Source organism: Kogia breviceps, chromosome 12 (genome assembly GCF_026419965.1).
Source record: "Kogia breviceps isolate mKogBre1 chromosome 12, mKogBre1 haplotype 1, whole genome shotgun sequence".
In the NCBI taxonomy this organism is placed as follows: Eukaryota; Metazoa; Chordata; class Mammalia; order Artiodactyla; family Physeteridae; genus Kogia; species Kogia breviceps.
In genome coordinates this window covers 83,911,665-83,935,102 of record NC_081321.1, presented here as the reverse complement: position 1 = coordinate 83,935,102, position 23,438 = coordinate 83,911,665, and the positions used below count along the sequence as shown (strand labels likewise).

The window sequence follows — 23,438 nt, the reverse complement described above, 5'->3', positions numbered from 1 at the left end:
GCGGGACCCAGTGTATCCTACTCAACGCTCAATGGCATCTTTACTTTGGTAAAGTGAAAAGATACACAGATTAGGATCTGTGCCGTACAGAGTAAGGATCTTACAAGGTTGACCCCTGGGCACTGCAGGATCTCCTCCAGTCCCTGACATGCGTGGTGCTCAACCGTAACAGCCATTTCCCTCATGTTCTGAGCACTTCCTTTCCTCACGCTCCTGCCTAGAACGCTTCTACCCCAATCTGTCTGCCATATTCCATCTGCCAGTGACTCACCTTTGTATGTGCAGTTCTAGGCACACATTAGGCTCTCAGTCAATAGCAAATGAGTATAAAATATACAACTGGGCCAGGAATGTAAACTAATTCATTTCAGAAAGATTTTTAGTGAAGTTATAAGCCAGAAAGGTCAAGTCTAAATCGTTAAATAACAACAATTAACCAGAACATTGCATTGTTGTATTACTCCAGTTTACCATAGCAAGTTCACCATATTAACTAAAATGTTAGACTTTGCAAAGCTATGTTTCTGTTTTAGCCTATTTTAATCTAGACATAGGTACAGAGTCTTAATTTTACATACTTGCCTTGAATTTTTAGCCTGGCTTTTTTGTTTTTTGGCTGCTTGGCTTGCAGTAGCTTAGGTTCCTGACCAGGGATTGAACACAGACCCCAGTAGTGAAAGTGCTGAGTCCTAACCACTGGACTGCCAGGGAATTCCCTAGCCTGGGAATTTGATCCTTGAGTTCTTGACCAGTAGGTAAAGAATCAGCTGAAGACTCACATTTTCCATAAAAGCTTTCCTAAACTAATTCAGCCTACAGCCAGCTTCTCCTTACTCAGGATTTCTTCAGTGCTATGGAAACCTAAAGCAGGTCATTTTTCACATGGTTATGGACTGTATTAGCAGTGTCACAGAAGTATTATCCTATCCCTTTAATACAGTATACTATATAGTTCCTAAAACGGATTTTTTAAAAATGCATTTTGTATCCTTCCACAGTACCTAATACATTGATAATCCCACAGTACTGAGCAGCAGTCGTTAAGAGTGTGGGGTTTGGAGACTTGAGTTTTAACCCTGGTTCTATACTTTTTAGCAGTATAAGGAAGTCACAGAACCTCTCTGCCTCATTGGTACAGTGATGGTAATACCCTTACAGGATTAATGTGAGGAATAAATGAGATAAGGCATGTAAAGCACTGAGTACAATGCCAGAACCATGCAAGTGCTCAAGAGGTGATAGCTGTGACTATTCCCTAATTTAGAGTCAATCTGGAAAATTGCCAAACGCCTTCACTCTGCTAAACGATCCATAGTTTCGAGCTTCTCTTTTCATTTATCATTATCAGAGATTTTTTTTTTCAGAGCTACTGTTTTTCCCGTGCAGCAATAAAGTGTGGCTAAAAAGAATCAGTAGACGGGGAAGCCAAAGCTGAGAATAAGCCCATGGCAGACAGTTATTAAAGGATCAGGCAGAGAGGGAGCTGATGGAAGAGGGATAGAGAACAGTTCCTGCCTTGCGCACTATTTCCTGGTGTCTAAGAATGAGGCATCGGGGCAATATTACAATGTTATTACATTATCTCATCAACTGTCTACCACAGCTGAGAGTCTCATGCTTACTGTTGTTGGTGACTGCTGTAAAGGGGTTACCCTTTTTGGACACACAAAAATTTGACCAAAAAGGACCTTTAGATTCCATAACTCATTATTTTATCACATAAGCCAAATGCTATTTTTTTTTCTTTTAAATATCTTTATTGGAGTATAATTGCTTTACAATGTTGTGTTAGTTTCTGCTGTATAACAAAGTGAATCAGCTGTATGTATACTTATATTCCCATATCCCTTCCCTCTTGCATCGCCCTCCCACCCTCCCTATCCCACCCCTCTAGGTGGTCACAAAGCACCGAGCTGATCTCCCTGTGCTATGCGGCTGCTTCCCACTAGCTATCTATTTTACATTTGGTAGTGTATATATGTCCATGACACTCTCTCACTTCATCCCAGCTTGCCCTTCCCCCTCCCCATATCCTCAAATCCATTCCCTACATCTGTGTCTTAATTCCTGTCCTGCCCTTAGGTTCGTCAGTACCTTTTTTTTTCCCGATTCCATATAAATGTGTTAGCATACGGTATTTGTTTTTCTCTTTCTGACTTACTTCACTCTGTACAACAGATTCTAGGTCCATCCACCTCACTACAAATAACTCAAATTCATTTCCTTTTACAGCTGAGTAATATTCCATTGTATGTATGTGCCACATCTTCTTTATCCATTCATCTGTCAATGGACACTTAGGTTGCTTCCATGTCCTGGCTATTGTAAGTAGTGCTGCAATGAACATCGTGGTACATGCCTCTTTTTGAATTATGGTTTTCTCAGGGTATATGCCCAGTAGTGGGATTGCTGGGTTGTATGGTAGTTCTATTTATAGTTTTTTAAGGAGCCTCCATACTGTTCTCCACAGTGGCTGTATCAATTTACATTCCCACCAACAGTGCAAGAGGGTTGCCTTTTCTCCACACCCTCTCCAGCATTTATTGTTTGTAGATTTTTTGATGATGGCCATTCTGACCGGTGTGAGGTGATACCTCATTGTAGTTTTGATTTGCATTTCTCTAAGGATTAGTGATGTTGAGCATCCTCTCATGTGTCTGTAGGCAATCTGTATATCTTCTTTGGAGAAATGTCTATTTAGGTCTTCTGCACATTTTTGGATTGGGTTGTTTGTTTCTTTGATATCGAGCTGCATGAGCTGCTTGTATATTTTGGAGATTAATCCTTTGTCAGTTGCTTCGTTTGCAAATATTTCCTTCCATTCTGAGGGTTGTCTTTTCGTCTTGTTTATGCTTTCCCTTGCTGTAAATGCTACTTTTTAAAGTACTGCATATCCTTTTTCTATATTATTCAGGTCCCTTATTTTTCTCTTTCTCCTGTCTAACGTAAACTTGGGTCAGTAAGTTGGAGAAGGGGGAAAAAATACAATTATCATCAAATATGTAACTATAACATGAAGAATACCTAAAAGATTAAAATTAAGGTGTAGTATTTACGGATGCTTCAATAAGTTAAAAGGTAACTTGAATTCCTGATTGACACTTTGTCCCCCTTACTATGGATAAATGAAGTATGACAGATAGTGAAAATGAATTTGATTATATTTTTAAATGTACAACTTAAAATACATACTTACTTTCCAAACCTCAACACGCCTGAAACATATGTCTGCCAGTGAGCACAATAAAACATGAACATCCCAATAAAAGAGCAGAAAAACAACCAGTCAGGATAAGTTCCTAAGCGAACAGCAATTGAAGCTCCAACTGCCATAAAAACTGAAAGAAACAAGAACCATTAAGAATTTAAAATAATTAATTAAATAATTGCCATTGACTGTTTAGAAATACAGAATTTTAAGGTACATGATCTTGAGATGAAAATAAGGCACACTAAACAAAATAAATTCCTGAACATACTTTTAAAATGCACTGTGCAAAATTGCTTCCAACTGTAAACCAAAACAAACCAAACAGCTCAGTTTTTAAGCCATCATTAAAAGGCAAACAAACAAAAAAACAACTATAGGAAAAAAACCTCCACTAAAACCTTACCTGTGGAAAGAGAGTCACAACCGTGGTCAAAAAGTTCCCCTAAAGGAGAACAAGAATTTGTTCTTCTGGCTTGTTTCCCATCAACAGCATCCAGTGACTGGTAGATGAAGAGTCCTAATGCACATAAAAGGTATGTCCAGTACGGTGCCTAAAAAGAAATGTAAACAACGAAGACTGGTGAGTGACAGTGAGCTAGCTTCTGTTTGAAAATAGCTCAACCCAAGCCAAGAGACACATTTTCTTATGTTCGCACTTTATATCACCTCAGTGTGTTACAAGGAACATTTATAACCTTCCTTCTACAGATGAGAATTAAATTGAGAAATGAATTGCTCTAGGTCATCTGGGTAGAGTGTCACAAAAGTCCATACTGTGAGAAGCCGAGAGTTAAATGACCGAGCAAGGATTAGGACCCTGATTTTGCTTCTTAGTCCACAGCTCTTTTAATATAATACTATTCATATATGGCACGGATTTGAAATTATTCAGTAAGTCTCTGCTATGAAAGAAGATCTTAAAGACAAACCACAGACCCTAGCTTCCTTTCATGATGGAGTATCAGGGGCTGGATTTACTCTCCCATCTTGTATAACTAGAAAAGCAATAAAATAAATAAAACAACCGTTTTCAGACACTGCAGGCACTGCAGCACTGTGATCCCTGACAGAAGGGAAACAAATGACTTGAGCCCTGCGACTGCTCCAGCTTAGTGCCTATAGGCAGTCTCCAGGCCACAGTACAGGAGTGGGGAACTGGAACAGAGGCCAGCAACCCTGCTGTGCTGAGAAGAAACGCAGCAGAGTTCAGGAAGGTCAAGGCAGCTAGAATCTGTGGGGCAGAGCACTGGAGAGGAGAGGGGCACAAACTGTGGAGATCTAGAGTCTTTGGCTGAGAAGTGACCTGTGCCTAATGAGACAAAACTACTAACCAAGGCCAGGGAAAGAACCACTGGACAGCGCAAGGCCACACAATTCTTGAAGCCCACACAAAGCTGGGAATGGTTTATGTTCCGACTAGGCACAGCATGTAAGACCATGTAATACTTAGGGCACTGGGTAGAGTTCTCAGAAGTGTATTGCCTTAGCAGTGGGCCTTAATTAGCCCTAGACCAAAGGCCCTAACAGATGTAAAATCTACCCTCAAAAGGATCTGACTGATTCCAGGTAACTTAACTAAAGCCAACACAAAGTACAACATCTTAAAGGAATATCCCACCATACCTAGTACCCCAAAATGTAAAATTCACTATGTTTGGCATCCAATAAAAATTACTAGTCATTCAAAGAAGTGGGAAAATATGCTCTACAACTAGGAGTAAAATCAATCAATAGAATCAGACCCAGGAATGACAGAGATAATGAAATCTGCAGATGAGGACATTAAAAGTTCTTATAAATATGCCTCATATGTTCAAGAAGGTGGAGGAAAACATGAAAGACTACAGTGAAACCTCTAGAAATGGAAAGTACAATATTTCAATGTAAAATATACTAGATGAAATTAACAGCATATTAGACAGTGCAGAAGAAAAGAATCAGTGAACTTTCAGAGTACTGATAGAAACTACCCAAAATCATGCACAGAAATAAAAAGACTAAAAATAATTGAACTGGGCATCAGTGACTTGTGAGACAGCAGTCGTCGAACATATACGTAATTGAAATCTCAGAAGGAGAGAAGAGGGACATGAAACATACAAGAAAAAATGATGGCTGGAAATTTCCAAATTTGATAAAAATCTATAAACTTACATATCCAAGAAGCTCAACAAACCCCAAGCAGTATAAATTTGTTTTTTTTTTAAAAAAAAAAACCACCAAGGCCCATCATAATCAAATCACTGAAGACCAGTGATAAAGAGAAAATCATTAAAGAAGCCAGAGGAAAAAGACACATTACATACAGAAGCATAGATAATAATGGCAGAGGAATGAGTAAACTTGAAGGTAGATCAATAGAAACGATGCAATTTAAACAAGAGAGAGAAAAAAGATTTAAAAATGACCATTCTTTTCTTTCAGCGCTTTATAAATGTACTCTACTTCCTCAGGGACCTGTGTGATGATAGCAATGGTCAACCCAGAATTCTATGTCTCAGAGAGGAAGTACAGCAAAATTGTTGACTAGAATTTTAAAGTGAGATCTGTGTTTGAGTTCTTGGCTCTGTTATTTAATAGCCAAGTGACCCTAGGAAAGTCATTTAAACGCTCTAAACTTTGGTTACCTCATTGGTAAGATGTGAATAATACTTGCCGTTGTATCTGATGAAAAAAATTCTTAGATGGCTCTTTACGCAGAGCCTGGCACATACTAAGTGCTCAGTAAGGTTAGCTATTGTGGGGAGTTCCCTGGTGGCCTAGTGGTTAGGACTTTGGGCTTTCACTGCCGTGGCCCGGGTTCAATCCCTAGTTGGGGAACTGAGATCCTGTAAGCTGTGCACAGTGGCCAAAAAAAAAAAAAAAGGTTAGCTATTGTCATTAAATTATGTTTTGCATATTTTTAGTGGCAAATATAGTTTTTAAAATATCAATGTATGTATGGTCTATGTGGTAATTCTGCAAATACCAATCAACCTGCTACCTCATTCTTCAATCTAAGTAAGTAGAAGTTTACTTTGAACTTCAATAAACATTTCATCATTTGTTAACATTACATGCCCAGTATTAATGATTACACTATTAATTGCTTTAAAAGACTTATGAAGGGCTTCCCTGGTGGCACAGTAGTTAAGCATCCGCCTGCCAATGCAGGGGACAAGGGTTCGAGCCCTGGTCCAGGAAGATCCCACATGCCACGGAGCCACTAAGCCCATGTGCCACAGCTACTGAGCTTGCCCTCTAGAGCCCACGAACCACAACTACTGAGCCCATGCACCACAACTACTGAAGCCTGCGCGCTTAGAGCCCGTGCTCTGCAAAAAGAGAAGCCACCGCAGTGAGAGGTCCGCACACCGCAACGACGCCCGCTGCAACTAGAGAAAGCCTGCGCACAGCAACGAAGACCCAACTCAGCCAAAAATAAATAAATAATATATTTTTAAAATGCATTATTGTATTTGATACAGCAATCTACAGAGACAAGGCGGACAAGGCATTATGATGTTCTTTGCATTACAGATAAAAGAGAAACTTAGGGAGGGGTGATAAAGTTCCATTGAGAAGAGCAGCTAGACCGGGTCTAGGAATCAAACCCAGGTTTTCTGACCTGCCCTATGGTAGATCTATCAGATGGGTCATGCTGCAGGCTACACAGACTGGATGCAGCTTCCCACCTGGATTCTTACCTATTCTCTCAAACCTGCTGAGAAGCACTTTCCTGCCTCCACAATACAATTCCAGGTGCAGTGAACCAGACGGGTGGGAAAGCGCTGCAGCTGAGAGAGACTTCTTTCCTCTTAAGCCCAGAAAGGCATACCAGTTATATCAATTATCCAGCTGCTGGTTCGCTACCTTTCCAGTCTTCCCAAGGCCACAGGAGCTGGACCTATCTTCTCTTTACTCTGTTGTCATCACCTCCATTCCCACCTGGGAACTGTGGAACAGTCTGCAAATTTTCAACTTCTTTTCTCACCTGTTATCTCTGCAAAACAGGCCCCAGCCGGGAGATCCACTTGCCAGGAGCAGCATGCCCTTTCCTTCCAGGAGTCTGCTTAACGTGGGTGTCACTACAGAAGACACTCTGGGTGGAAGTAGGATCTACAGAGCCACCCCAACTCAATTCTAGTTTTCATGTCAACTTATTTTTAAAAATTGTAAATGTAAGCGTGGGAAAATCAGGTGTGGATTACAGAGTCTTAAGCAATATATCAGAATACTTCTGCAGAAGGAGACTATATAAAAAGTGGAACTTCTCCAGATCATATTAGATTCTTAATATTTAAAGTTCTTAATTATATAATTTTTATAATATCTACTGTATCCTTTAAGATCAGAATTTTATACTACATAATACAAACCTTCCCAGGTCAAGCATAAAGATCTACATCATTCTTTTACATGACTGCATGGTATTCAATTATGTGGCTATATCACAATTTAAGTAATAACTCACTAATGATGAATCTTACATGACTGTGTGAAAGATTATTATATAAATTTATTCTAGAAAACAAAATAATTACTAAGAATCAATCATAAGCCCTAGTCATTAAAAAAAACCCAGTAATACATTTAAATTGCTTTTCAGTTACATCACTGAAAAAGAACTGTATAAAACTAAGTACTTGGGATATTTTACTTTTTCCTGTTACTTGAAATAAAGGATTAGAGAAACCAGAGATTTGAACCAGACCGTATGGCAATTGTTCTTGTTCAAATTAACTCTGGATCAGAGAGAACACTCATATATAGATCAATTATTTATCCTGGGTTTTATACCCCTTTTTATACATGTTTGAATGAGCACACACATCAGGAAAAGGACGAAAAGATTTAGAAAGTTATCAATGAACACATTTCTTTTTTTTAATTAATGAATTTATTTATATTCTTTTGGCTGCATTGGGTCTTCATTGCTGCGCACGGGCTTTCTCTAGTTGCGGCGAGCAGGGGCTACTCTTTGTTGTGGTGCATGGGCTTCTCATTGCGGTGGCTTCTCATTGCAGAGCAAGGGCTCTAGGCGCCCAGGCTTCAGTAGTTGTGGCCTGCGGGCTCTAGAGTGCAGCCTCAGTATTTGTGGCACACGGTCTTAGTTGCTCCGTGGCATGTGGGGTCTTCCTGGACCAGGGCTCGAACCTGTGTCCTCTGCATTGGCAGGTGGGTACTTAACCACTGCGCCACCAGGGAAGTCCCAGTGAACACATTTCTGCTCACTGAACAAATTTTACTTATAGCTCAGACCTTAGAATACTGGATTTGGGGGAATACATTCTTAGGTTTTCTGTAAATGAAGATGCTAGACTAGGTAGTCTCTAAGGCCCCATCTTTAATATGGAGCTAGAATCCTCTCAAGAGTAGGAGGTATGTTCTCTGTTTTTAAAATCTGCTGTTTATACCATGAGAGCTAAATATAGATGATTAAAATCAACTGATCAGGTTAATAGGTTACCTGGTAACCTATCAGGTAAAATGGTTTCCAAAAGGAAGAATACATGTCCTGGGTTTTTCTTGCAGAGTGGTTAGGAGTGTAGACTCTGCATTCCACCGGCACCTGATCCTTGAGTGAGCTGGATGAGCTACTTAACCTCTCAGTGCCTTAGTTTCCCTGTTTGAAAAATGGGCATAATCATTGTTCCTATCTCACTGTGAGGATTAAATGAATTATTACATGTCAAGGGCTTAGAAAAGTGCCTGGCATATGGGAAGAGCTCAGTATATTTTAGTTATTATTTCTGATACTATATAAGATAATTTTAGGTGATTCATAGATAAACTTCATTTTAATACTTATGTCTTTAACGTATTTTGGAAAATATTAATTTAAAAATTATCTAGCATAGCTATCAAATCTATGATCGTAGATATTAAGGCTTCGAGTCTAAGTCTTTAAAAAGGAGTAGATTTAAAGTTGATGTAAAGAAAAACAGTAAATAAAAAATAGCAGAGGTAATACACAAAAGCAAAAATCTTCCTCAATTAAAATTTAGGAAATACTGAAACTATACAATGCCTATTTATATGAATTTTCATACTTAAAAAGTGTCTCTGCTTTAAATAGCTTTGGATATAAGTTGAAACAGATGCAAAAGGTATTACATAATCAGTAACGACTGGGTCAGCTTGTAACAGGGAGATTTCAATTATCCAAACATCAATTGACCTCTCTCCATAAAAATTAGAAACTGCATTTATAAGAGGTAGGAAGAAAGAAAATCAGAAGACAGGTCAGGCATATGTGAAAAAATGTAATGCTGGTATGGCATTAGAAGGTGGACTTTGTGCCCAGTCGAGTGATTCTAGTGATTTTTAAGCAGAAACTCGTGGAATTTTAATAGGCTGCTAATCTCACACAGCTCTAACCTATATTATGTGCCTGTGACACAGCTGAACCTGTGGCCAGGGGCACTTTCTTGTTTACAGAAGGAGGGTTCCTGTTGGAACGGAGGCTGGGGAGGCTCCAGAGGCTTGGTGATCACAAAGGGTAGGGTCATTCTCAGCCCTGCCCAGCAGGAAGACCCTAGCCGCTTACTGCTTCGCCACGAGCTTTGGCTTCAGCTCAGGCGCAGGCCAGCATTTGAGAGGAGCACACCCATCTTCAGGAAATGAGGCGGGTTACAAGCTGGGGGAGGAAACCAGGCAGGGCATGAACACCAGGCAACCAGCACCTCAGGGCCGGAGGGGCTTTCTCAGGACATTAGAAATCTTTACTTTGAAAGGCATTCTTCTTTCTTTGTAAATTTCCTGTGAATAGTTGTATTCTTTTTAAAGACCTCTTTTAGTACTTACTAGAATCCTTGTTGAAAATGCCAGCCTCTCACTGGGCCAAGGGAAATAGGCAGGGAGAGGGAAATGAAAAGAATCCCCTAGGCAGATCTATCATCATCAACTGCGCTGGGTGCTTTCACATCTGTTCTGCTCTTTAACCTCACAGAAACCAAGTGGTCGGACCCTCCAGGTCAAACCCACCAGGAGTGGGATTTGAAGCTCCTTCTATACACCACAATGCCATGTTTTATCCACACTTGAACCAGAATTCTAAAGGAGAAGCAGCTTGCTTCTTGGGAATCAAGTATAGGAAAGCCACAGGAATCAAAGGGACGACGCCCAAAGCAAAGCCACTTCTACATTACCTGCAGAAGCTCCTTCTAGACAGGGCTGGATTTAGGGTGAGGCAAGCAAGGCACCTCGGCTGCAGAATTTAAGGCGGCATTTACTACTCTCAGGGTCGTGCACATGCCTGCCTGCCTCACTCTACTCTGTGCCCTGATTCTAGAACATTCACTTCCTGCAAGTTATTGTGCTTTAGTAAGAGAGGCCATTCTCTTACAAGAATCCTGCCTTAATAAGCGATGCCTGTTAAGTTATTGAACTGGTTTAAAAAAAATAGAGGGAAATAGGTGATTTTTTAAAAAGAGGAAATATTCTAGATTTCAAAGAAAACAAACCTATAAAAGAATTTGACTAGGTTATTGCCTTTTTGTATTATTCCCCCAACAAATAACTCTTTCCTTAATAGTCCAAAATCCAATCACATCTGAATTATTTAGACAGGGAATGAACTGTTTCTTAAGGTCATTCTGATTTCCACAGATACACTTGCTTTTCGATTCAACTTTCTATCATCATGAAGAAAGAAATTATTCAATGCCCTTTGACCCATCCTAAGCTGGGCACCTATCTCCTACAAACACTCTCTTAACAGACACTGACATGGATTTATATACATAGATCAAGAGGGCAGAGCAACAATTAGAGAAAGAAGAACAAAAAACCCCAAAGTTAGCAGAAGGAAAGAAATCATAAAGATCAGAGCAGAAATAAATGAAAAAGAAATGAAGGAAACATAGAAAAAATCAATAAAACTAGAAGCTGGTTCTTTGAGAAGATAAATAAAACTGATAAACCATTAGCCAGACTCATCAAGAAAAAAAGGGAGAAGACTCAAATCAACAGAATTAGAAATGCAAAAGAAGTAACAACTGACACTGCAGAAATACAAAGGATCATGAGAGATTACTACAAGCAACTATATGCCAATAAAATAAACAACCTGGAAGAAATGGACAAATTCTTAGAAAAGCACAACCTTCTAAGAATGAACTAAGAACAAATAGAAAATATAAACAGACCCATCACAAGCAATGAAATTGAAACTGTGATGAAAAATCTTCTAACAAACAAAAGCCCAGGACCAGATGGATTCACAGGCAAATTCTATCAAACATTTAGAGAAGAGCTAACGCCCGTCCTTCTCAAACTCTTCCAATATATAGCAGAGGGAGAAACACTCCCAAACTCATTCTACGAGGCCACTATCACCCTGATACCAAAACCAGACAAAGATGTCACAAAAAAAGAAAACTACAGGCCAATATCACTGATGAACATAGATGCAAAAATCGTCAACAAAATACTAGCAAACAGAATCCAACAGCACATTAAAAGGATCATACACCATGATCAAGTGGGGTTTATCCCAGGAATGCAAGGATTCTTCAATACACTCAAATCAATGAATGTGATACACCATATTAACCAACTGAAGGATAAAAACCAGATGATCATCTCAATAGATGCAGATAAAGCTTTCGACAAAATTCAACACCCATTTATGATAAAAATTCTCCAGAAAGTAGGCATAGAGAGAACTAACTTCAACATAATAAAGGCCATATATGACAAACCCACAGCCAACATCATTCTCAATGGTGAAAAACAAACCATTTCCACTAAGATCAGGAACAAGAAAAGGTTGCCCACTCTCACCACTCTTATTCAACATAGTTTTGGAAGTTTTAGCCACAGCAATCAGAGAAGAAAAAGAAATAAAAGGAATCCAAACTGGAAAAGAAGAAGTAAAACTGTCACTGTTTGCAGATGACATGATACTATGCACAGAGAATCCTAAAGATGCTACCAGAAAACTACTAGAGCTAATCAATGAATTTGGTAAAGTAGCAGGATACAAAATTAATGCACAGATACCTCTTGCATTCCTATACACTAACGATTAAAATTCTGAAAGAGAAATTAAGGAAACACTCCCATTTACCACTGCAACAAAAAGAATAAAATACCTAGGAATAAACCTACATAAGGAGACAAAAGACCTGTATGCAGAAAACTATAAGATACTGATGAAAGAAATTAAAGATGATACAAACAGATGGAGAGATATACCATGTTCTTGGATCTGAAGAATCAACATTGTGAAAATGACTATACTACCCAAAGCAATCTACAGAGTCAATTCAACTACCACTGACATTTTTCACAGAACTAGAACAAAACTAGAAAAAAAAATTCTCAATTTGTATGGAAACATAAAAGACCCCAAATAGCCAAAGCAATCTTGAGAAAGAAAAATGGAGTTGGAGGAATCAGGCTCCCTGACTTTAGACTATACTACAAAGCTACAGTAATCAGACAGTATGGTACTGGCACAAAAACAGAAATATAGATCAATGGAACAGGATAGAAAGCCCAGAGATAAATCCACACACATATGGTCACCCTTTCTTTGATAAAGGAGGCAAGAATATACATGGAGAAGAGACAGCCTCTTCAATAAGCAGTACTGGGAAAACTGGACAGCTACATGTAAAAGAATGAAAATTAGAACACTCCCTAACACCATACACAAAAATAAACTCAAAATGGATTAAAGACCCAAATGTAAGGCCAGAAACTATCAAACTCTTAGAGGAAAACATAAGCAGAGCACTCTATGACATAAATCACAGCCAGATCCTTTTTGACCCACCTCCTAGAGAAATAGGAATAAAAACAAAAATAAACAAATGGGACCTAATGAAACTTAAAAGCTTTTCCACAGCCAAGGAAACCATAAACAAGACCAAAACACAACCCTCAGAATGGGAGAAAATATTTGCAAACGAAGCAACTGACAAAGGATTAATCTCCAAAATATACAAGCAGCTCATGCAACTCAATATCAAAAAAAACAAACAACCCAATCCAAAAATGGGCAGAAGACCTAATAGACATTTCTCCAAGGAAGATATACAGATTGCCAACAAACACATGAAAGGATGCTCAACATCACTAGTCATTAGAGAGATGCAAATCAAAACTACAATGAGGTATCACCTCACACCAGTCAGAATGGCCATCATCAAAAAATCTACAAACAACAAATGCTGGAGAGGGTATGGAGAAAAGGGAACCCTCTTGCACTGTTGATGGGAATGTAAATTGATACAGCCACTAAGGAGAACAATATGGAGGTTCCTTAAAAAACTAAAAACAGAACTATGATATGACCCAGCAATCCCACTACTGGGCATATACCCTGAGAAAACCATAATTCAAAAAGTGTCAGGTGGGCTTCCCTGGTGGCGCAGTGGTTGAGAGTCCGCCTGCCGATGCAGGGGACATGGGTTCGTGCCCCGGTCTAGGAAGATCCCACATACCGCGGAGCGGCGGGGCCCGTGAGCCACGGCCGCTGAGCCTGTGCATCCGGAGCCTGCGCTCCGCAAAGGGAGAGGCCACAACAGTGAGAGGCCCGCGTACCGAAAAAAAAAAAAGTGTCAGGTACCCCAATGTTCATTGCAGCTCTATTTACAATAGCCAGGACATGGAAGCAACCTAAGTGTCCATCAACAGATGAATGGATAAAGAAGATGTGGCACATATATACAATGGAATATTATTCAGCCATAAAAAGAAACGAAGTTGAGTTACCTGTAGTGAGGTGGATGGACCTAGAATCTGTCATACAGAGTGAAGTAAGTCAGAAAGAGAAAAACAAATACCGTATGCTAACACATATATATGGAATCTAAAAAAAAAAATCTTTCCGAAGCACCTAGGGGCAGGACAAGAATAAAGATGCAGACATAGAGAATGGACTTAAGGATACGGGGAGGGGGAAGGGTAAGCTGAGATGAAGTGAGAGAGTGTCATGGACATATATACACTACCAAATGTAAAACAGATAGCTAGTGGGAAGCAGCCGCAAAGCACAGGGAGATCAGCTCAGTGCTTTGTATCCACTTAGAGGGGTGGGATAGGGAGGGTGGGAGGGAGACACAAGAGGCAGGGAATATGGGGATATATGTATACGTACAGCTGATTCACTTTGTTATACAGAAGAAACTAACACAACAATGTAAAGCAATTATACTCTAATAACGATGTTAAAAAAAAAAAGAGGGCAGAGAAAAAATATTTACTCAAATAAGCTGAAAAGGGAATGGAATCACAGTTTATTCCAGTCAGAAACAAGCATATGAGTGTTTTGTGGTAGAGAATGCTACTAAGCTGAAGCCGGAAGAACCAGATTCGAATCACCAAGTTTTCTCATCTACAAATGTAGGAATTGTATTAAAGAGTCTGTCAGGTCCTTCAAGCAGTCAGAGTCTATGATTCTATTTTAGGATTAAGGAGCCAAGGAATGGGGGCCAAGGACTATATACAGAGCAGCATTCAGATAGAACTGCTTCATCAAGATAAGGGGGATGCAATTCAGTTCTCGTTTTCTGTTTGCCCCAACTCTTGCTTACTCATGTTAAAATTCCCCAGGCCAAATTGATTAAGTATTTAATCTAAGACCAGCTAAAACTGAATAACGGTGGAAAAACATCATCTCCCAAGATTACAATTTGTTAGTTCATGCATGCGGGCAATAATTGAGCTAATTTTTACCAAGCACCTGCTTTATGCAAGGCACTATGCTCTGGAGAATGTGCAAATGGGCAATTGCTGTCTGAACTTAAAATATGGTAGACTGTCTTTCTCAGTAAGGACATACATAACCAAACATCACATCACACACATAACCAAAATAAAATGGAGACGTTCCACAAGAGAGCTACAAAGACCTGTGGTGGAAGTACAGCTTTCTGGCTTGGAATCCTGGTATCAGATTAAAGAGATTAATTTATTTCCCTTCAGTTTCCTCATCTATGATATGGGGATAATAATAATACCTTTTGGTAAAGTTGTTGAGAGGATTAAATGAGATAATAGACAAAAGCATCTTAAATTAATGCCTAGTACATAAGTAAAACCCGGTAAATGTTAGTAATCATTGTCATTATTATGGGAGTTTATAGAATTAAGTGGTTGATTTGACTCCAGAGAAGAAAAAAAAATTTCCTAAGGATCTAGCATTAGGACTGGACACAGAGAGATGAAGTTGGACAGGAGAAAGGAAGAGGAAGGAGAAAAGAGAGGGACAAAAAGGAGAGAAATCTTTGCCATAAGAAGTAGTTCAGGGCTTCCCTGGTGGCGCGGCGGTTAAGAATTCGCCTGCCAATGCAGGGGACACAGGTTCGAGCCCTTGTGAGGGAAGATCCCACATGCTGTGGAGCAACTAAGCCTGTGTGCCACAAGTACTGAGCCTGCACTCTAGAGCCCGGGAGCCACAACTACTGAAGCCTGCACACCTGGAGCCCATGCTCTGCAACAAGAGAAGGCACCGCAATGAGAAGCCTGCGCATCACAACGAAGAGTAGCCCCGGCTCACCACAACTAGAGAAAGCCCGCACGCAGCAAGGAAGACCCAACACAGCAAAAAAAAAAAAAAAAAAAAAAAAAGAAGAAGTAGTTCAATTTGGCTGGAGCGGAAGGTTCCTTAACAAAATGACGAAATGGAGGTGTGAAATACAGTTCAGAACACCACTGCAGAAGTTTAATATAAATCATTTAACTTTTTTTCTATTAATTTCCCTTCATCCCCAGTCATGTCCTAGAAATATCAACACAGTTAAAAAATAGATCAAATATTATTATTAATATAGATATGTAGTCAGCATTACATCCTCAATGGGTAGGTAAACCCAAGCATCAGAGTCCAAAAACCATATGGGTTTTCCCTGACCCTTTCTGGAAGCAATTTGTCAAGTCTGAAAAAGCACTAAGAATTCTTAAGTCTAAGAATCAGAAAACAAGTTTCAAGCCAAGTTAAAGTCACTTAACCCTCCAGGCCTCAATTTCCTCTTAATAAAAATGTATGCTACTATTACTTCAGGATGGATGGATAGAAGAAATACTAAAATGGTGGGATGGCCATTCTAGGAAGGGAAAAAATTTGCCAGCCTCCTTGAGTTGATATGACACAAATGCAATAATGGATGTGAACATATGTTACATACCTAATAAGCATCACACAGAACACAAGGTATTTTTCCTACACATCACACAGAAAGGCAAGAACTGCAGATGAGATGGTGGTGGTATGTGGTAAAAAGAATCTGGCTTTGTAGTCAGACCAACTTGGGTCTGAACCCTAACAGGTCCTGTAATTTACTAGCTCTGTGGCCTGAAAGCAAAATAGCCTGAACTGTTATGCTTCTTTTGTGCTATTGCTGGGATTTTATCAGACAGGCAATGTGAATCCTGTAATGGTGTTTCCCCTCACTGCTTCAGACACTTGGAAGCAGTGCAGGATCTAATTACATTTCAGAAACTCTTCTCTGTTTCATTTTATTATTTGAACCCCTACTTCCCGTTTTTGGATCATTGCGATATATAATTTTTTTTTTTTGAAAAGTGCCTCAGATTCTTCCCACCTGCCACTTTTTTAAAAAATGAAGCATAGCCTAAAAATTAATTTAATCATAATTTTACCTTTTCCATCAGCCCCCCACCCTTACCCCGACATCCCTAAACAGATTCTCTTGGACTTCGTGGTATGCCCTGCTTTTTGGAAGTGCTCAACAAATGGTTCTTAAATTAATAATAACATTGAAAAGTTCACAATTTAACTGGCAAATATCAGAAATATCCAAATGCTCTTAGCCAAGTCTAGGCCCAGTAAAAACTAAATTTTATTATAGGTTTTCAGGACATTTTTAATACCAGTAATATTTTTAACACGCTGCACAAATTCTAATTTTCTACATTTATCTGTATGTAATATATAATTTAGTCCTCACTGCATTCTTGTTGGTTTGGTGGGTATTATTTCTATTTTACACAGGGAAAGCAAGACCCACATGTCACTCCATGCTGTGGCAGAGCCACATCAGAACCAAGCCTTCATTTCTAACCCTGTGCACTTTTCATTCTGGGGCACTGCCTCTGGGGAATTTGGCAAACAGGCTGCAATTTACTTTTTTAAAAACAATATGTAAATGAATTAACGGGAACGTCTGCCGAAAAATCATATATAATAACATATCCATCAACCAGCAAGATATTCAATGTTTAAAATGTAGGTTTCATCAAATACTTTAAAAAATGGATCCATGTACGGAGGGCATGACATATTTCCACTTTATTCCTGCTATCCAACCTCATCTCGAATTAGTTCTCCACAGGACCTATACTGAAATATGATTATAAACGGAGTTCTCTACTGAGGGAAAGAAGGCCATGTCACAAAGCGTGCAATGTAATATTTATCCCACGTACTCTAAAAAGCTAATATATACGGGAGGACCTCCCTCTGTCTCCTGTCCCCATCACACTCAGCCCAAGAGACGCTCCTGATTACCAAGTATGGAAAGCCCACATTATTTACTCGTCTTATTTTGGACATAGGTCAAATATTCATTGCTAATAAAATCCGATGGCTTTTACGATCCCTGGGTCGTGAAGATAAGGATTAACACCTTGCTAATACTTTTGTTTTCCACGAGAAAGTCAACGAAGCAACGAGGCAGTAACCTCTTAAAAGTAGCTTACCTCTGACCAGGGCTACCAGTAATTACAGGATCACTAGCGCAACCTTTGAGAAACGCACGGCTGAATATAAAAATGTCCAAAGGGCATCTCGGGCTTGGCCAACCCAACCACAATCCCCGGAGCCAGGCGGGACGTAGCTGGGGGTGTTCAGTGCCCAGTGCGCAAAGGAACCGACTGCTTGTCCACGCCTCAGCTTGACGCGGGATGGGGCGGCAGCCAAGCAGGCAGGCGCCCCCCGCTCCCAGTGGCCGAGACCGCCCGTCCGCCGCCCGAAGGAGAGTGGGGGTGGACACGGGACTGAGCAGTGACCTTGACAGCCCCTCCGCCGTCCGGGGGAGGCTCGGGGTGGACATGGGACAGGGTAGCTGCGTGACACCCTCCGGGCGGGCCGGCGAAGGCTCGGGGCGACTGCGGCGCGGGGGCAGAGGCGGGGCTCGCCCCTCCGCGGCCCCGAGAGGCTCGGCCGCGCGGGGGGCTCTCCGGGCGCCTCCAGAGGCACACCCGGGGCGGGGCGAGCTCGGCTCAGGCCAGGGACGCGGGGCTCCGGGGGAGAGCAGTTGGGGGTCCGCGGGCGAGCGGCTGGCCCTACCTCCTCGGTGACCGTGGGGCAGTAAGAGATGAGCAGGAGCGTGGTGAGCAGGTTGATGGCGAGGCCCAGGAGGGTGATGGAGTTGGGGGCCATCCACAGCGGGATCCACTGGAGCAGCCAGGTCCAGTAGAGCTGCAGCGGCGGCTCAAGCACCGAGACGCCCGCGGCGCTGTAGCGGTGTTCCTCCAGCCGCCGCAGCTGCGCCGCGCTCAGCGGCTCCGCGAGCGCCGTCAGCCAGCGCGGCGCCGGCCTGGCCCCGGCGCCCGCCGCCATGGCCGACTGCGGGCCCCGCCGCTGCGAGCGAACGCAGCCCGCGCCGGGCGCCCGGGCGGGGACAGGTGGAGGGAGGGGCTCGCGGGCCCGGGCCTCCGCCGGCCCGGTGGGACTCGCCGGTCGGGCCCGTGACCGAGGTCGAGGTCAGGCCGGGCCGCCCGTGGTCCCGGGGCCTCCGCCCCGAGAGCGGCCGGCCGCTGGGGGCGGGGCTTCGGGGAATGCTCCGGGAGGTGGGGAGGGGGAGGGGGGGAGGGGGGAGGGAGAGGGGGGAGGGGGGGAGGGGGAGGGGGCCGCCTCCGCCCCGCGAGGTGTCGGGGCAGGTGGGACAGGCCCGCACTGGCCACCGGGTCACCGTGGTGGCTCCGCCTATCGTCACTTTCTAATTGGCGCGCAAAGGGCCCAGACTTCCCCAAGAGCCTGATGCACCTGCTTCTAAGACCCGATTCTTCTCCGGGGACGGCCGGGGACGCTCCCCAGAGGGAAGTCTCGACGACTGGACAGTTAGAAGCGGGTTGCTCTAACTCATGTGGTGTGCACAGCTCAGATCTCCTAGTGTGCGAACGCCCTGGCCTTTAGCCACACTGCAGGACGCCACAGCCTGCAGAGCCGGGGGGTGGGGAGCGGGGTATTGTGTGAGAACATGATTTTTGCACGTCTTGGGTCACCGGCATGAGGTCTCCATCCGTCGTTCCCGGAGAGAGGTCCTGCCTGATAAACACACGGGCACAGTTCTTCCTTCCAACCCCGAAGGCTGGGGCCCTAGCTGTGTATTAGCTCTAGAGAACCCTCACTTGCAGGTTGAGAGATCAAGGTTCAGGGTTCAGATTCCAAGGTATTGGACCTACCACTCAGGACTTAGAAACACCGTCTAACAAGGGGACTGAATGGTTGAAAGCCAAATAAATGCCTATTTCTCAGAGCATCTGATACCAATAACAATGGATATTTTTACACACGCCCTTCCTCCCAAAGACAGGGATCCACGTGGTGTCTTCCACTGGCCCTCGGAGCAAGCATGTTTGCCACACAGTGGCAGTTCACCAGCCCCTTACCTCACAATGCACCCATTTAGACGGGGGATAGCCTGTCATAAACATGTCATTTTGCACAACCTTTGCCACTTGCTTTTTTCTTCACCTCCTGGTTCTTATCATTATGCACTTCTCTAAGGCATAGAACAAGCTCAGAAACTGCTTTCGTGATAGTTCGGTAGGGCAGCAGCTATCGGCAGGTGCAGTTTGTCCCACAGATTCCACCACAACACCTTGGAGATGGGCCAACAAACTACTACCCAGCCCACCACCTGCTTCCATACAGTCCATAAGCTAAGTACAGTTTTTTAGACTTTTTTTTGGCTGCCATTGGTTCTTCCTTGCTGTGCGTGGGCTTTCCTCTAGTTGCAGTGAGCGGGGGCTACTCTTTGTTGCAGTGCGCAGGCTTCTCACTGCAGTGGCTTCTTTTGCTGCAGAGCATGGGCTCTAGGTGCATGGGCTTCGGTAGTTGTGGCACGTGGGCTCAGGAGTTGTGACATGTGCGCTCTAGAGCGCAGGCTCGGTACTTTTGGAGCCCAGGCTTAATTGCTACCCGGCGTGTAGGATCTTCCCTGACCAGGGATCGAACCTGTGTCCCCTGCATTGGCAGGTGGATTTTTAACCACTGTGCCACCAGGGAAGTCCCTAGACTTTTAAATGACTGAAAAAAAGAATTTTTTCTGTGATGCAAAATTACATGAAATTCATATTTCTGTGCCAAGAATAAAGCCATATTTATGCCTTACATATTGTTTATTACTGCTTTCATGCTCCAAGGGCAAAGTTCAGTGGTGTGACAGAGAGCATATGGCTCGCAAGCCCTACAATATTGACTGTCTGGTGTTTTACCGTAAAAAAGATTAGCAATCCCTTCCTTAGAGCAATATGAGGGTGTCTGCAGACCAAACCATGCATTGAATATACATCTCCTAATCTTTAATGTGAAAAATGATGCTGATAAATGCAGGAAAGGAATCAGAACGACAGAGATCCATTTTTAACTATGTTGGTTTTTTGTACAGTAAACTTGGAAATACCTATCTTTTAACTTAGTGCCATGAGTAAGCTGAGGAAAAGTCCTTTTCCAGGTAAATAAATTTAACTATATTACAGATAATTTCTAATATACATGAAAAACATCAGAAAGAATGAAAGGGCAAGCCATAAACGGGATAAAGGTATTTTCCTCAAATAAAATCCATATTGAATAGTACCCAGATCATATAAAGAATTCCTAAAAATCCACAAGAAATAGAAAAACAATATACTAGATTTATGTTCAGATATCTATAACAAAACCCCCAAAATGTGGTGACATAAACAAAATAGAAGTTATTTCTCTCTCACATAAGTTTAAAACTGACAGCCCAGGACTGGGATGGTGGGTCCATGGTCATCAGGAACCCAAGCTCTTCTGTCTTTCTGCTCCAACATCCTCACTTGACTTCCACATACAAGGTAATCTCTTGGCTCTGAACAGGCTGCTGTAGTGCTAGCCACCCTATTTGTATTTCAAGCAGCAGGAAAGTGGAAGAGGGTAGGAAAAAAGCTGGATGCCACTCAACTCAGCCAGCAAGGTAGAATGCTTTTTCAGAAGTCCCAAACAACAGTTGTACATACCTCCCACTGGCCAGAACTTAATCACCAGCCTACCTAAGTTCAAGTGTTATCAAGGAGAATAGATGGGTACAATCATGTGGTAAAACAGTCTGTCATTTTCTGGAAAGTTGACGTGCACATACTCTGTAACATCACAATTCTGATCCAGGAGTGTATCCCAGAGAAATTCTTGCATGTGTCCTAGGAAACACGTATAAGACCATTCATAGCATCTGTGTACAGTAACCAAAAGCTGTAAATAGCCTAAATGTCTACCAATTCTGAATGGATAAATAAACTGTGGTATTTTCACATAATTTAATATTATTTAGCAAGTTTAATAAGCTATGCTTATTAACATAGATAAATTGCACAAGCATGATATTGAGTGGCAAAAAAGCTTACAGAAAAAATGCACACGGTAGGATTTCATTCATATACAGTTCGAAGACAGGCAAGATTTTGTGTTTAGGAATACATATATATGTGGCAAAGCTATGACGAAAAGGAAAAAATGATGAATACAATTCCAGAGAGTTGTTACTCCTGGTAGAGAGGAAGGAAGATGGGATTGTGGAAGGGCACACAGATGGCTTCAAAAGTATTGGTAATTGTATGAGTTAGGATACAAAACTACAGAGGCTGAAACAGGATAGATGTTAATTTTTTTCTCACCTAATTGGCTAGACAATCCAGGGCTGGTATGGCAGCTCCAAGGTGTCAGGGACACAGATTTCTTCCATTTTATTAGTCTGACAACTTAGTGTGTTGCTCTTGTCCTTGTGGTCAGAAATGGCTGGCCACAACTTCCAATCAATCGGAAGGTGGAAAAGAGGGGAGACCCTGTGTTCCTTTCCTTTTAAGGGCATGGCCTAAAGATGCACACATTACCCTGCTCTCATCCCATTGGCCAGAACTTAGTCACATGGTTACATTTAGCTGCAAAAGAGGCTGGAAATGAAGTCTTTAGCAGGCCAACCGTTATTCCAGCTAAGAAATTTCTATTGAAAAGTGGGGGAATGGATATTGGAGTGTCATCTAGCTGTCTCAACCACAGTTTTTAAACGAGGTAATAGGAACATGATATTCATTTTATTATTATTTATGCTATATGTATGTGTAATCCTTTTCTTTTGCAAATATGGAATAGTTAAAAAGTAGTAAAAGTAATAAAAATTTTAAAAGCACATCTTCTTTAACACTCATGCTCCTAAGCTGCTTTTCACCTTTCCCCTGGTTTTTATTTTGGGGTGGGGGGGGCGCGGGGGGGAGCGGTTGGTGAATTTTTGGAAATTTCAAATTAATTCAAGGCGTATCTGTCTAATGTCAAAGAAAAGTAGATTAGAGATTTCCTATTGTTTTACCTCTTGCATCATGGCCTCCTTTGATTACCTTGGTTTATTACATAGTGATTGATATATATATATATATAATTTCTCCTTTTCCTGAACAAACATGGCAGCTTACATTTAGGCATTCTTAACCTATGCCAGGAACTTTTCTGAGCATCAGAAGTTAATTTCATTTAATCCTCACAAAAATCCTAGGAAGTTGGTACCATTATTAGTCCCCATTTTGCAAATGAGGAAATTGGAACACAGTGAGGTTCAATAACTTGCCCACGATTGCTAGAATAGAGATACAGCCAAGATTCCAGCCAGTGTAGTCAGAAGCCAGAGCCTGCACTCCTACCTATGGCTAAATGTCACCTAATAAGTTACATATATTAAATATCAGACCTAGATGAGTATTTTTGTCAATATTAAGCAGTCTTTTTCTATATATCGTCTTACTAAATTTACTAAAACTAATGATACATTCCCTTGCTCAGAGGACTTTGGGAAAGTCCAACCTCCTGAGCTTGGCATTCTAAGGTCCACGCTTCTTATCCAGTCTTATCTCCCAAGTGTCTCTTCCCTCACTCCACTCCCTAACTCTGATGCTCCAGCTTCATGGGTCCATGAGCTGTTCCTAAACATATCAAGCGCTTCCTAATGCCCCCCCCACTTTGCTCCCTGGGCTTGGGGAGTACCTTCCATCCCTCATCACCCCTAAAACATTGCTTATCAGTCAAGGCTCAGCT

General features: G+C 41.8%; 1 protein-coding gene across 4 annotated transcripts in view; it reads right to left on the bottom strand.

Annotated features, from left to right (window-relative positions):
• CHPT1 (choline phosphotransferase 1) overlaps positions 1-18,753 on the bottom strand; it is a 34,988-nt gene extending 16,235 nt beyond the window's left edge. For 2 of the 4 annotated variants that reach the window (XM_059081971.2, XM_059081972.2), the window contains exons 1-3: positions 18,453-18,742; positions 3,615-3,762; positions 3,197-3,338 (exon numbers count right to left, since the gene is read on the bottom strand). In XM_059081971.2, coding sequence (XP_058937954.1) covers positions 3,197-3,338; positions 3,615-3,762; positions 18,453-18,725 — 563 coding nt within the window. In that variant the 5' untranslated portion in view covers positions 18,726-18,742. Of the gene's footprint in view, positions 1-3,196; positions 3,339-3,614; positions 3,763-18,452 lie in introns of all 4 variants that reach the window. The other 2 variants (XR_010835885.1, XM_059081970.2) reach the window with 2 other exon arrangements.
• Positions 18,754-23,438: the final 4,685 nt, after the last annotated feature.